Here is a 14,810-nt window from a genome sequence, read left to right on the forward strand (position 1 = left end):
TGAAAGATTAAAATTAGCAAGCACAACCTCATCTTCTTCTACAATTATATTGCAGAGAAATTGTTTATTTTCCTGGCATATGAGGGAGCTGGCTTTTCCTCAGCTTTCTGTTCCTCGAGCATCTGATTTACTGGGTGTAAAATGGAGAGGACAAAGGAATAACATGAAATACAAAGAACACACTTGGTTTAAACAAGCAAACGACAATAAATAAGAGACTGGCAATGTCTCTGCTCTTGGTAAACAGCTTCTGAGAAGGTTTTGGAGGCAAAAAAATTCTCTCTCCCCTCACTCCTGCATGTAGTTTCCATTCAGCCAAACATCACTAAATTGCTTCGAGGTAATAGATGCAAGTGTATTTGTATTTAGGTGTTCCAACAACTTTAGCAATTTCCTCAATACCAGCATGATTTTTGCACGAGCATTAAAGGAGGCTGAAGGAGAGTGGCCCAGTTGCCGGGTTCCCTGTGAAACCCGGCAAGCCTGACCATGGTGACAGCCTTTAATCACTGTCATCTTGATGCTACAAATCATGGTTTTTGGGGGTACAGCTGATAGCTCAGGGCCACGATGTACCAAGTACAACCATTTGTATGTCAACAACATAAGGATATTTGCCTGTGCATGTTCCTTTTAACATCTGTGGAGGCTCTTTAAAGAATCCAATAAATGTAATCAAAGACCAAACAATCAAACACCATAAATAATTCTGCGAGAAACCCGAGAGCCCTGGCAACTGCACATTCTCCCACTGCCTTCCCTAGGAGCTCGCCCGCCGCTCTCTGCCATTCTCTCTCTCTCCCTTTTTGTTCTCCCTTCCTGCTTTTGTCTCTATTTCTAACACATTTTCACTGCTTGCAACATTAATCACTGAATATTTTCTCTAGCTTTCAAAAACCCAAATCAAAATGTGGTTGCTCATGGATCCCTTAACCCACTTTAGTCCTAAATGCAAATGACTTACCAAGGAGGCTGAGCCCCCAGCCCCAGGCTCTGGTTCTGTCTCATCTCAGAAAGAGGAGAGTCTTGCAGGATATCAGACTACTGACCTTCCTTCAGGCTGTAGTTCTAAAGAATTTTCCATAAAAGCTGTCATTAAATAAACAGCTCCTGCCTTGCTCATTTGGCCTGCTGCTATCCTGCAAGGCTCGTTTTCTGTCTCTTCTAAATGGGCCTTTTCTCCTCTAACAATTCAGTGGGGTGTCAGACTTTTAGCAGCTCAATGATCTCCCCATCCCTGCATATTTTCAGCTTTTCATCCTCCTTAACCACTGTCATAAGGGTACAAGTGAGAAACATTACCCAGAAAACTCAAAAGGGGAAAATTGGATGATGACGTTTTGATGAACAACATAATTTAGGAATGTGGGCTCTACTGGAATGATTGTTTCAAATGATTTTTTTATAGGATTAGATTTAGATACATTTCCAATATACTTCTAAGACTCTCTGCTGCCCTTCCTAATGAGAATCATGAAAAGATTTGAGCAAAAACAAAAACATTGCCTCATGCTGGGTAATTTATTTGGTACCATTAGGCAAGTGGGCGGGTTATACCATTGTATGCTATTGATTTAATTATCAGGAAAATTATTTGGTTGCCTGAACCATGCACAGGGATTTAATAGGAGCCTGATGTGCTAAGACGCTGTGTGCGTTCTGTGCAGGCCGTTCGCCTATGTCTGGGGCTCCCCCGACACTCTGTTTAAAAGTTTGGCCCTAACCCAAACCACGGGACTGTTTTCTTTCTGATTGGCTTCCACCTTGGTCTTCAGGCCCCCGTTGAGATGTGGAGGTGTGACATCTTACCCGTTTGGTGAGCTGAGTGTCCATCATGAAGTTGTGAACGTGCTTCTCCGCTTTGGTGAGTTCCAGCTTTCGGGCCACCACGGCCACCACGAGGGCAGTGCAGCCTGCGCCCTGTCGGGGGATGTCAGGAGGACGAGGGGGAAAGAACACATCATCAAGTGGCAACGTGAGAGACTCAGTGTGCCCCTGTGCCCACCGTAGGGTTTCTTGGGAGTGGAATGGGGACTCGAGCTCTCTGGCCGGTCAAGACCGAGCCATAAACCCCGTCAAAACCTGTCAGGACGCTGATGTCCCGACCATGAAGGGATCTGCCATGCCTCCTGGATTGTGCCCCATAGCTGGCCCCTGGGAGACTAAGTCTTCGTAGAGCTAGGCGGCTCTCAGTGGAGCAGGGTGCTCGACACAGCTGACACTTTGGGGAATTCAACCCACAGGTCATTACCAGGTCCCTTGCCAGGCTGTGCAGCGCGGCGGAAGACAGGGTCCAGCACACAGGCCCTGTCTCCCTCCCGCATGTCCTGACCCCGCGGCCAGCTCCAGACCAGCGGGCCCAGAGGAAGGAAGACTATGCACCAATGGGAGTATGGACAGAACCCCTGCCGTGGTTCAGAGTTTTCCTGAAAATAATCTAACGAGGGGGCCGTACCTTCTCCCCAAAGATTGCTCCCCAGAGGCAGCCCTGGCTGGCATGAGCGTGTGCCCTCCACAGCAGGGCTTCCTACCTGGCGGTAGGCTATGACTCAGCACAAGGGAGCAGTTCGCTCTTGCTTTCGCCAGGAGGCTCGGGAATTTACCGCCCGGCAGAGATTTTAAAGACAACACGTCTGCCTAAAACCAAGATTTTAAGTGAACCCGCAGAAGACGCTCAAGGATTTTCCAGAATAGCATTCCTAGTCTGCGCGGGTCTGTGCCAGGGGAGCAGAGGGTAGGGTGAGTGAAGAGGCAGGTTTTGCTGGAAAGGCAGGACTCACTTTCTCTCCCCTAATCCTTTGGGCACGTGCTTGACTGCCTGGGAAATGAGCAGGGAAGGGAGAGGGGCACATTCCAACATTCTCGCAACGGATTTCTGTGAAATAAATCCTCCTCATGTGCTGTTGGCCTGTGAGCACTGGGGAAGGGAGAGAGTCATCACTCCTCTGGGTCTTCTGCAGGCCGTGGCAGCCGGCCCTGTCCTTGCTGAGACTAGACACTCGTCAGGGACATCACCCTCTTCCTGCATGCTGGGCCGGCCCTGCCCTGACTGCTCACGGCAAGAGGTGCTGGACTGATGACAGCCAACAATCAGAGCTAGATGCCAAACAGTAGTTCCAGCTCCCACAGAGCCGGTTTAGCAATCTGAGGTCCGGGATCGAAGGAATCCATCAGTAACGTTTGTGGCTCATCGGGTCTTACAGAATGTGTGAGAAGAGGAGAAGAACATTTCTCAAAGGTATATAATCTATAACCGAGAGGGGAGGGTCACATGTGGATAACCAGTTCCCTCTTCTCTCCTTCACCATCCTGATCTCTCCTCCCACAGGCTGACAAGCACGAGCCTGGGTGAGGTTTCGGCCTGGCTGAAGTTGGCAATGCTTCCTCCCAGTTTCTCACAAGGGTTCCCATTAAAACAATCTAGTGTTTGCTGGTACAGTGGTCGGCCTCCCGTCTCTAGCACAACAAAGTGGAAAGAACTGAGCCCGTGTGAACTTTCCTTTTCTGACCTCATTTTCCTCTTTTGTTCGGGGACGGCTGTGTTTTTTCAGCTTCTGTGACTTGCAGGAGACTCTGTGCCCAATTTTCAAAGGATCTGGGCAGTTGGACATCCTGGTTTGTAGCTGTAATCAATGTAGCCAGGCCTCCAAAAGCAAAAAATAGCTTAAAAGAAGCTGTCCTAGAGGGAAGATGTGTGCTCCCTCTCCCCTCGGCCAGACCGCGCACCATCCCTCGCCTTTATGTGGAGTTCCAAAAGTACTTTGGGCTGAAAGCCCAAAAAGAGGGATATATCATCGTGTTAAAAATGGAACATCAGATGGAGAGGGTTCTCCCCAGGCTCCATTCTCCCTTGTCTCCCTGGGTCCAGGCAAAACTACTTAAATCATCCCTGAGAGCTGGGGGGACAATAAACCTAAAGAGGGAGTCTCCCCGCACTGTGCCACTTTGGGAATTTAATCAAAACAACCAATCAGCCACCACCCCAAATTTCCGGGGTCTGGAAGGAGTGCTCTACAGTTCTTCCCATGGCCCGCAGTCTAGCTGGTTGGATGCAGGGGGCTTTTAATTAGAAGTTGGAGTGCTTTATCTAAGGAACCATCTGTCTTCTATGATTAAGATAAATTTCTGCGTGGAGGCAAGAAGGTGGCCCAGATGATATTTCTCAGTTTCTTTCAACTTAAAGATGTCAAGGCCTGGTGGATGTTTCTCTGGAGGATACTGCATTCTTAAGCCCTAATTCCAGCTTGAATAGATACTCTATTTTTCTTTCAGATAATCCATTGTCTGGATGTAATTACGGAAGTCACCAATAATGAAGCTTAACCTGGTCATTTCCATTAAGAGGCAATGGAGGCCTGGCGCGGTGGCTCACGCCTGTAATCCTAGCTCTCTGGGAGGCCGAGGCGGGCGGATTGCTCGAGGTCAGGAGTTCAAAACCAGCCTGAGCAAGAGTGAGACCCCGTCTCTACTATAAATAGAAAGAAATTGATTGGCCAACTAATATATATAGAAAAAATTAGCCGGGCATGGTGGCGCATGCCTGTAGTCCCAGCCACTTGGGAGGCTGAGGCAGAAGGATCGCTTGAGCCCGGGAGTTTGAGGTTGCTGTGAGCTAGGCTGATGCCATGGCACTCATTCTAGCCTGGGCAACAAAGCGAGACTCTGTCTCAAAAAAAAAAAAAAAAAAAAAAAAGAGGCAATGGAAAAGATGGGTCAGACATCTGCAACCTTCAGAGAGTGGAGAGCAGCATGCTTAAATCCAGTCTGCTGGTCCTCTGCAGGGTGTGTGTGTGTGTGTGTGTGTGAGAGAGAGAGAGAGAGAGAGAGAGAGAGAGGCAGGGGTGGGAAGGAAGAGGAAAGAGAAGACAAAAGAAGAGGAGAGAAGAGAGGACGGTGCAGGGGAGCTAGAGCTGGAGCAGAGAATGAGACTGAGAACAAGTTGTGCTGCATCCTAAACAGCAAAGGTCAGGAGAGGGACAGAGATAAAGGAGGAGCAAGGAATAAGACAAAGGATGGACAGATGGGATTGAGAGGGAGAGGAGGGAAGAATAAGGAGCCCAAGACTTGAGTGAGAAGTTATTGGCAATCTCGGCCTTTAGAAGAAATGAAGGGAGCACCGTGGGATCCCCCCCGCCCTGCTGTGTTCATCTGTAACCCCCGAGTCCCTTCTGGGAGGATGGGCCTTTTTCTGCAGATGAGCCTATCAGTCTGGCAGGGCCACGGCAGCGGCCTGAGAGTGCCTTTGAGGTGGGCAGGGGTGCAGATTGGGTGAGAGACAAGTCGCCAAGGGCCTGGCTAACTGTGGCGTGTGGAAGTTCATGCTGTCCTAGCTGGAATCCTAGAAATGGCTGGAAGGTGAGGGGGTGTGAGGAGAGGACGGAGTGGGACAGGAAAGGGTGAGCAGCTGCTGGTGTGGCTTCCATGGGGTCAGGCTAGGGGGCAAACTCGTGACTCAGCCTTTTGCCTTCAGAGGTGCCAAGTCCTGAATCACAGTTGACACCAACTGGAGTCCCAGGGTCTGCTGTGCCCAATCCATTCTATCTGTCCATGGGGGGAGGGGAGGGGGGCACCTCTGATGAGGTCCTACTTTCCAAGGTACACGCTGAGTGGGGAGCACAGAGTGCGTGGGGAGAGAGTGGCTGGGGTGGGGTGAACGTGCCCAACTCAGCTATAGACGTGGACCCAAATGTGGACCCAGACTCCTCCACACCAGTCCTCCCACTTCTTGTTTCCAAGAAACATTTTCCAGCTGGAAAACCTTAGAAGCTGGAAAAACAAGTATCCCAAGGGGAAAAGTATGAGGTGTTCTTAACTAAAGAAGCATAAAATAAAATAAAACATAAATGAAAGTGACAAATGGAGGAGGGAAGCCTGGAGGATTTACAGTTGGATTCTGTTTCTGCAACAGATTCCATGTAACAACTAAAATAACATCAATTGGTTTGAAACCAAGGTGTTTCGGGAGAAGCTCATCTTCTAAAACTGACATTAAGCAGATGTCTTGCTGAGCCCTCTTTTGCCTGCTCCCAAATGACTCAGTTTGCGCTACCTCTTACTTCATCATCACTTTCCTTTTGCAGTTCAGAGGCATCACTCATGAGGCCACTGGGGAAAGCTCAGCGTCCCAGCAGACATCCGGGAAGCTTTCTCCTACTTGTCCCTAACTCGCGAGGGGTCCACAGTCTGAGTCCGGCTTCAGCAAGGGGCTACTGTGAAACAGAGTTACCACCAACCAGACTTGGGGGCCCCAAGGGTCTCCCTCACGCCTGCAGCACCAAAAGGCCAGCAGTGGCACGTCTCTAAGTCCCACTGTCATTTCCAATTCTGGATGCCAAATACTGACAGCTTTTTCTCTGCTGCATGGTAACTGTTATCATGAACATTCCTTATAGAAAGATGCTGGACTTTGGTAGATCTGCTTTTGTGGGTGAAACCTCTCAAACACACCAGGTCTGTGCCAGCAATGTCAAGTTGCTCAGACAATTATATACCCTGCTTAATGGTTGATAATTGCACCGTTACTGGGATTGCCAAGAGAAAACAATGATTAAGACTATTTACAGGCCGCACACACAAACCCTTCCTTTCCCTTCCCAAGCAGCCCTTGCCTTGGCCTTCATGGTGTCCATGGCAACCAAACAGGAAGCCCTACCTTTAGTAAAGGCGCTTGCGATAATAATCGGGAGCTATACATAGTGTTGGGAGGCTGGGAGGGGGAGAGCAGCCTCAGCAATGCGAAACCCTTGAAAGGAGTGACTCAGCCAGAAAAGTCACATTTGTTAGAAAAATGCCACCAGGGTTCCTCACCGTGGCTGACTCCAGAGTGAGGCAACTGACTTTAATTTGGGTAAAAACACTGCCAGTGGACAGAAGAAACCTCCCTGGTCCTGCCCATAGAAAGGTATATATTTATGCAGCAGAGTTTTGTGCAAAAAGAGGTGAAAGGCACGTGCTATATTGTTAATACGGAAGATGGTTATCGGTTCCTCCTCCACTGTTTGTTCTTTCCACTTTGATCATACCTCAATCCATAAGGAACAAAACACTCCCTTCCAAGGAATGCTGTAGACCCAGGCAGCAAAAGAAGAAGGTGCTGGAAGACCAAGCAGCTAGCAGAGCCGACACCCCAGGGAGGAGCAGGGGTGGGGTCGGGGTCCTGCCCGTTCCACTCAGCTTTGTCAGAGCAGAGGCCAGGAGACGCGGAGTCAAGGAACCAGGAAACCAGTCCCCAAAGAGCCGCTTCTTGGATGGGGCACGGCTGCACGCTGGGAGAGAGAATGGCTGGTATTTAAAAATACCAGCAGGGCCCATCCACCTATTGGCAGCCCGGCTCTGTGCGGCCCTGGCTGAGAGCTGGTTCTGAGGCAACAAAGCCCACGCCCCAGGAGCGGCACTGAGAGGAAAGCTTTGGCCTTCAGGTGGCATTTCACTCCTTTCTGGTAGGAAGAATCTTTCCCTGGTTTCCCCGTGACAGTTGGCGCTGCGCCAGTCAGACTCCTACTAACCGATGGGAGGTGTTTGTTCTAAAGCCCTGCACTTGCCCGTGGTTCAGCCCACCCCTGGGGCTGAGCCTCTGTCCCTGACTGCTGTCGTAGGGCCTGCCTGCTACTGGGGGCCTGCCCAGGGTGTGGGTCAGAAAAGAGGGGGGAGCCTGGTCTCCCCCTACTCACTGGGCCCCTGCCCCAGGCCTCTGACCCCAGGGCCTCCTCTGCTCCGAGTGGCCCCAGTCGTGTTGTCCTGTCCAACAAGATCGGCCCCAGGAGGCTGAGAGCGGTGGGGAGTGGGGCAGCCCACAGCCCGGTGAGGAGTCACTCGGGCCCTGCAGGAAGAGCTGCAGCCCTCCTTTCCCACACAGAAAGGAGTCATTTCTCTTTCAGAAAGAGGGTCTCCATCTCCCCTGGGAGCACTGGGGTGATGAGGGATCTGAAGGAGCACAGCAAGGAATGCCTGTCACAGAGCATGCCAGAGGGCAGGGGGGTGCCCTGAGGGGGGGGCTGCAGCTTCCAACCATGGAGAACTCCAGCCACACACAGACATCCTGCCACCCCCTCACCCCATCGCCACCCCCAACCCACTCAGGCTTATGTGTGCTTTCCTCTTTTAGCCTCAGTTTCCTCCTCCTGCTCTGACACTGCTCTCGGATTCTAAGACAAAGGCCAAAGAGCAGCAGCTGCCTGTCCTGAGCCCAAAGAGGAGCGAGGCCAAGGGAACACCTCACTAACTCGAAAGTGACGAGCTGTCGAGGCTGGGGACACTGAGGATGCCACCAACAGACCATGTGCGTGCTGCTCATTGTTTCTAAAGCACCGTAACATAAATCATCACATTTGGTCCTTGCACAAGTCAGTGGGGGGGGGGCAGGGTGGGCCCTGGGTCTCCACTTTGTACTGGAGAATGCTGAGGTCCGAGCCGCTGAGTGCCTGGCCCAGGGCCCACAGCGAGCGGAAAGTCAGCCCCCACATCTGACCCCAACCCGACATCACTCCCACACACCACGCTGCATGGCCACAGGACGGCAGCGGCGTGCGCCTCTGCGGGCACGTGTCGGTGGAAAGGACTCGGCACTCGGGCCCAGACCTCGGCAGGCAGAGGTGGGAGCTGAAGCCTAGCACAGGCAAGAGCTGGCCTCGGGCCACGTAGCCAGACCAGGACCCAGAGTCGCAGCCAGGCCAGGCCAGGACACAGGCCCTGTGTGGCCAGAGCGATGCCGTTTCCCCAGCCTGTCTCCACAAGCTCCAGCTAAACTTCATGAGAAATGGTGCCAAGTCTGCGGGACCCAGGGGACAGGAAGGGGACAACAAACCACAGCCCTGATGCTTGCTGCAAGTGAGCAAGCTGGGTGGCTGGTGGGGTGGGGGGAGGAAGGGGGACGGAGGGTCAGACCAGCAACCAGCTTCACCCAGCCCATGGTGGGGGGGGGGGCTGTGAACAGACCGTTAACTGTCAGGAACCAGGACCTTAGTCCTGCCTTAGAAAAGTAAGCTGAAAAGTGAGAAAGCATGGCAGATGTCACACCTGTCTCTTTATGAGCAGGGGGACGCACATACAGGCCTGTGAACTACATACTACTACTACAGGCCTGTGATGCACATACAGGCCTGCTGCCCCCGTGCCTGCTAGGGAGTCCCCTCTGTGCTGCACGGAAGGGCTCTGCTCGCTGCCACACTGTGAGGGTAGGGGGACGGGCAGACGCGGGTACTCACCATGATGCCAGTGAGGAGACAGACACCTTTGCCACAGTATGTGTGGGGCACCATGTCCCCATAACCAATGGAAAGGAATGTGATGGAGATGAGCCACATGGCACCCAGAAAGTTACTAGTTACGTCCTGCTGGTCATGGTACCTGCCAAGGGGAAGACAGGAGTTAGTGGGTGGAGCAGCCATTCCCGGGAATAAAGGCTGTGGACAGACCTAGAAGCGGAGAGGAAATCGGAGGTTTTGCTGAGGAGGAGACAGCCGCGATGGCGGCACTCGCAGGTCTCTCTAGGCTACTGAACGTGCTGTGACTGTGCCCACACGTCCTGCCGGTGGCACCCCGGCCCCCGCCCCCACACCTCCACGAGCTCGGTCCCAGAGGTAAAAAAATTTTGTCATGATTTGCGCCATGTTGGAGACATCCTTTTTTAGTATTGGTGAGATAGCTTTGGATGAAATCATGCAGTAATAAAATTTAAATTTTTCCTTCCAAGCCGACAGTCTGAACGTATGTGGATATGATTAATCTGAAATCACAAGCTCTTGAACAGGGAAAACGTCAAAAAGATTACCAAGCACATTTAGCGATTTCCTCTAAAAAAGTTGGTGGATCCCAAAGATTGGCACCTCCCGGGTACCTAGAGCCTCTCCTTCTGAGCCGGACAGGGCCCTGTGGCTGCCCTGCCCTGGGAGGAAGCTGGAAATATCATTACCATTCCCTCTGCCCGATGCTCACTGCACCCTACCCCTTCCCTCTCCCTTCGTCCCCAAACGCCAAGGCCTGCCACGTGCAGGGCTCTGTGCCAAGTAATGAAACACAAAAAAAGAGCAGGCCACAGCCCCTGCCCTCAGGCACTGTCAGCCCAGGAGATGGGCCTGCCAAGGATGCAGGTATCTGCAGAAGGGTGCAGTAAGTGGGTGGGCAAGGCTCCTTGGGGACCGAAGGAGAGGGCAGTGACCTTGACCCAAACACACAAGGCTTAGTCAGAGAAGGCCCCAAGAGGAGCAGGGCGTGAATCTGCCAGGCAGGCCGGGGGAGAGGGTGCTCCGGGCACGCAGCTCTAACGAAAGCCCAGGGCTCAACAGAAAGTGCAGAGGGGTGGCAGGGCTGGGAAAAGTGGGTCCTGTTTCAAAACATTTTCTAACAGGATCAACTTGAAAGATATCCTACGGCCTCGGCATTTTATCCTACAGGGGTTTCACTTCTTGATACTTGATAAAGTCTTCTGGTTAACCACTTGCAGGCCACTGGATGGGAAAGTTGAGACAGGACCAGTGAGACCAATCCAACTCGGTTGCATAGAGCAGAAAGCCATTTAGGAATCTTAATCCACAGAAGTGAGTTACCAAGGAAGCTTATGAGAATTAATGCACGTGACGTGCTTGGGACGGATCTGGAAGGATCAGCTGCTGTCATCAGTGTTCCGCACGCCCCCACAGGGTCTGGTGCCCAGCCAGTGATAGGCAAATGCTGCTTGCCCTGCCCTTACCCCCTAGCCAAGGTGCGCAGGGAAGGCTGCAGGCACAGTGCCTCTCGAGATGGAAGCCCTGCTAGTCAGAAAGAAGGTGGAGCCATCGAAGTCAGGGGACACCAAGAACATAGTATAGTGGGTACCATTTTGTGAGCTCCTACTGTGTAGTTGGCACTCTGTATACAAACACTCCAATTCTCACAACATCCTTTAAAGTATTTTATAGGCAAGCAACTAGAAGCACAGAGATGTTGAGTGACTTGCCCAAGGACACACAGCAAGCAAAGCCCATGCTCCTTTTGCTGCTCCATTCAGGATCAGAGAGGCAAAAGTGACTGGCATGCGTCTAGGGGAATGATGAGAAGTTTCAGTGAGAGAAGGACACCTGGGCTCCACAGCAAGCCATGAGGTGGCTTCGGAGACCAGGGGTCAGATTTTGGAGGGCCTGGAATTCTAGGATAAGAAGTTTGGATTTGGTCACAGAGACCTTGAAAGTGATTTTAGGTTCCTGTACAGAGGAATGACGAAATGACATGGCTTTCTGGAAAGAACAGTCTACAGGTGGTGAGCAGGATGTCTGAAAAGACGGAACACGGAGGTGGGGCGGCCAGGCGAGAACAGGTGGGCAAAGCTGGGAGGGAGATGACAGGCTGCACAGCCTTTATCATCCGCTGAGCCTGGCCCTAGACGATCCCAGAGAGCATGTCACTGGCAGGCTGTCCAGCCCCAACTTGAACCCTCAGCCAGCAACTAGAGGGGCTGGCGTTAGCCTTCCATAGCTGTCTGCATAAGGGTGTGGTGCCCGGTACTTCATCTGAAGAGCAGACACCCTCTCCCCAAAGCTCTGCTGGTAAGACAGCCTGGCCCGCCCGCCCCCACCTGCTGCACTCGCTCCCTGCGATGCTCTGTTGCTACACTGAGGACCCCCTGGCCGGCTGTGTCTTCCGGGGAGCCCCGTTCCCCAGGGCTGGGCCTGTGTCTGCTGCTCTGGCACTCTCTGAGCAGCAAAGGCTGGTGGTGCCCAATGCCGACCCCTAGGATGGAATCCGCCCTTGCGTGTGCCCCGGGGCGTCAGCCCCATCCCAGCTCTGACGTGGGCCTGGACGTGCAGCTGCCTCCCCTCCCGCTGGCTCTGCCCTGCCAGCCTCAGACTGAAGGTAGCCCCTCCGCTCCGCACACTGGTCCTGGCTGGAGGGAAGCCGGGCCCTCAGGCCCTGCGCTGAGGCATGGTGGGAACTCAGACTTAGCCTGCGTGAAGCAGCACGACTCAGCGACTGTAGCGAGGGTGGGGTGACACAGGAGAGAGAAGACTTAAAGGAAGTGCCACACCACAAGCCAGCAACACATACACAAATGCAGCAGAGTCAGAGCCAGGATCATCAGTCCATCAAAAAAAAAAAAAAAAAAATTCCTAGAACAAAAAGTCCAGGGGTCAGGGCTGAGAACAACAAGGTTGGGGAGATTTATTAGCGAGGAGGTGAGCCGGTGGCCTCGGGCTGGGCTTGCCTGGCTTCGGGCTCCAGTTCCACCATCACTAGCTCCATGGCTGTGGGCAAGGGACTCAACTTCTCTGGGACTCAGTTTCCTTATCTGTTGATGGGAGGATGAGGTGAAATAAACCACGAGCAACACTAGCACAGTGCTCAGCCCGCAGTAAGTGCTCACTAAACGCCAGTGATTACTGACTGTTGTTGAGAGGGACGGGCGTTAGTCTGAGAAACAATATACAGAAAAATACAGGGGCCCGGGTCACAGGTGCAGTGGGGAGAGAAGAGGCATTCATGAAGATGGCTTGAAGTTTCAGCTGGAGAACAATTAGATACTGGAACAAAAGAAATCTACTGTAAGTTCTTAGACAAAGAAGGACATGAGACACTTGGTATCTGAGAATCATTTTCCCAGCAGCTACATGCAAGACTGATTAAAGAGGTCAGGCCCCAGGCAGGGGGAACTGCTAGAAACTTCTCGCAGGTGCCCAAGGATAAGCAGTGGACAGCCTTGGATACCGAACCGGGAGGCTGGGATTTAATCTGAAGCCTGTCCTGTGTGCACGTTATTGGTTTTGCTGCACACATAGGTCTCCACGGTCCTCCCTTCTCTCGGGCTTCAACTCGTGTCCCCGGCTGCCCAGATGCCTCAGGATCACGGACCGTCCCATTCGTATGTGGGTGGACTCCAAGGTGAAGAGATTAGAGACCAAAGTGGAATGAGGTATAAAGCAACAGACAATGTCTCTCTTTTTAAAGTTGATGCCTGATTTGCTGCTTTTTTAAAAAATAAATCCCCGCTATGTTCTTGCGGGTTTCTTTTTCATTCACCATATAAAATCCTGTTGGTGCTAACTGTGTGTGCTAAGAAGACAAACAGGTCCCGAGAATGCCATTTATTCATCGTTTGTCAGACTCCGAGGATCGCTCCTCTGCTGGTGGCTAGAGGAGAGGCCAGTCGGACATGTAGCCTGGTCTCCGGTGGCCCGGAGCATCATCACCATGGAGATAGGACCGCGTGCCACTCACAGAGCAGGAAGTGAGGAGCGAGCAACTGGGCTGGTGATTCAGGACTGTGGGAGGAGGGAGGAGGGAGAAAAGGTTTCTAAACCTATTCACAATTTTAGAGTGGTTTACACATGTCACAAATTTACATACTAATCTCCTGCTATTTTCTGCAGTTAGAAATTTTTTTGAGGAAAATAGTTCCATGTTTTTCTTTAAGGGCTGAGGAGGAAAAGATGTGATTTTTCTTTGCGCTCAAGGGTAGTTATTATGGTTACTAACTTATCTCTCAGGGTGTAGACCATGGTTTTTTCTTTTTTTGAAACGTGGTCTTACTATTTTGCCCAGGCTGGTCTCCAGCTTCTGGGCTCAAGCCATCCTCCCGCCTCAACCTCCCAATTACCTAGAATTCTAAGCGTGCACCACCATGCCTGGCTCCTTCACTATGTAATATTATGAAATAAATGAGAGATATGAAAGGCTATATAACTAGGCAAAGATGGCAGACACACGTCTCCTTTTGCTCTCTCAAATCCCTTATAGCTAAGTTTTCAGTCTTCCACTTTTAAAAATAAGCAGACAACCAGGAATCCCCCAGGCATCTAAGGAGAATCTCTAACATTAAAAACATAGATCAAATCAGTCAATTAAACAAACAAAGAAAAGGGCCTCTGGATCAAATATAGACCATTCAGAGAGAAGAACTCTTGGGGAAAAAAAATCCTATAATTAATTTTGTAGGAGAGATAAAATAAGATATTGGACCCATGAGACAAGAATGGAATGCTATACAAAAAAAGTCTCCCTAGAAAGGCTGTGAGATAAATTGAGGAAGTCTCCTAAAAGGCAGAAAAAGACAAAGAGGAATGAAAATGAAGAGAAAATATGACGCTGGGTACAGTGGCGTGTGCCTACAGTCCCAGCTACTCTGAAGGATGAGGAGGATCACTTGAGGCCAGGAATTCAAGACTGTAGTGAGCTATGATCATGCCTGTGAAGAGCCACCACACTGCAGCCATAGCAAGACCCTATTGTCTCTTAAAAAAAAGATTGAGAGAGAAAATTTGAGAAAATTAGTGACCAGTCTACCAATTCAAATAACAGTAGTTCCAAAAAGAAAAAACTGAGGGATGGGGGGAGGAAGAGGAGGAGGAGAAAAAAGAAGAGAAGTAATCATTAAAGAAATCATTCAAAAAATTCCCCAGCACCGAAGGGCATGAGTTTCTAGATCAAAGGCCCACCATCCCCAGCACAGCGGATGAAAATAGACTCACACCAAGGCACATTATTGTGAAATTTCAGAACACGGGGTGTGGGGGTGGGGGAGGAGAAGATCCTACAGAGCTTGAGGGGTGAGGGCATGGGGACAAAAGAGGTCACATACAAAGAATCAGAAATGAGGATGGCTTTGGACCTTTCCCCAGCAACACTGGAAGCTAGAGGCCATGGAAAAAAGCCTTCAAAATTCTGAAGGAAAATTATTTTCAAATCAGAATTCCAAATCAGAGAAACCAGGAATAAGAACCAGCCAACGTATCAGTTAAGCCCAAGGGGAGAATGAAGACATTTTCTGATGTGCGAGGTTCTCAAATATGTGCCTCCCACACCCCCTTTCTCAGGAAGCCATGGGAGAACGTGGTTCGGCAAAA

The 14,810-nt window shown here is 51.1% G+C and overlaps 1 protein-coding gene across 1 annotated transcript in view; it reads right to left on the bottom strand.

Moving 5' to 3' along the window:
* KCNN3 (potassium calcium-activated channel subfamily N member 3) overlaps nt 1-14,810 on the bottom strand; it is a 163,790-nt gene that overhangs the window by 24,738 nt on the left and 124,242 nt on the right. Inside the window, exons 4-5 of the mRNA XM_012767927.3 lie at nt 9,204-9,345; nt 1,810-1,920 (exon numbers count right to left, since the gene is read on the bottom strand). Of these exons, the coding sequence (XP_012623381.2) occupies nt 1,810-1,920; nt 9,204-9,345 (253 nt within the window). The remainder of the gene's footprint in view (nt 1-1,809; nt 1,921-9,203; nt 9,346-14,810) is intronic.

This window comes from Microcebus murinus, chromosome 2 (genome assembly GCF_040939455.1).
Source record: "Microcebus murinus isolate Inina chromosome 2, M.murinus_Inina_mat1.0, whole genome shotgun sequence".
Classification (NCBI taxonomy): Eukaryota; Metazoa; Chordata; class Mammalia; order Primates; family Cheirogaleidae; genus Microcebus; species Microcebus murinus.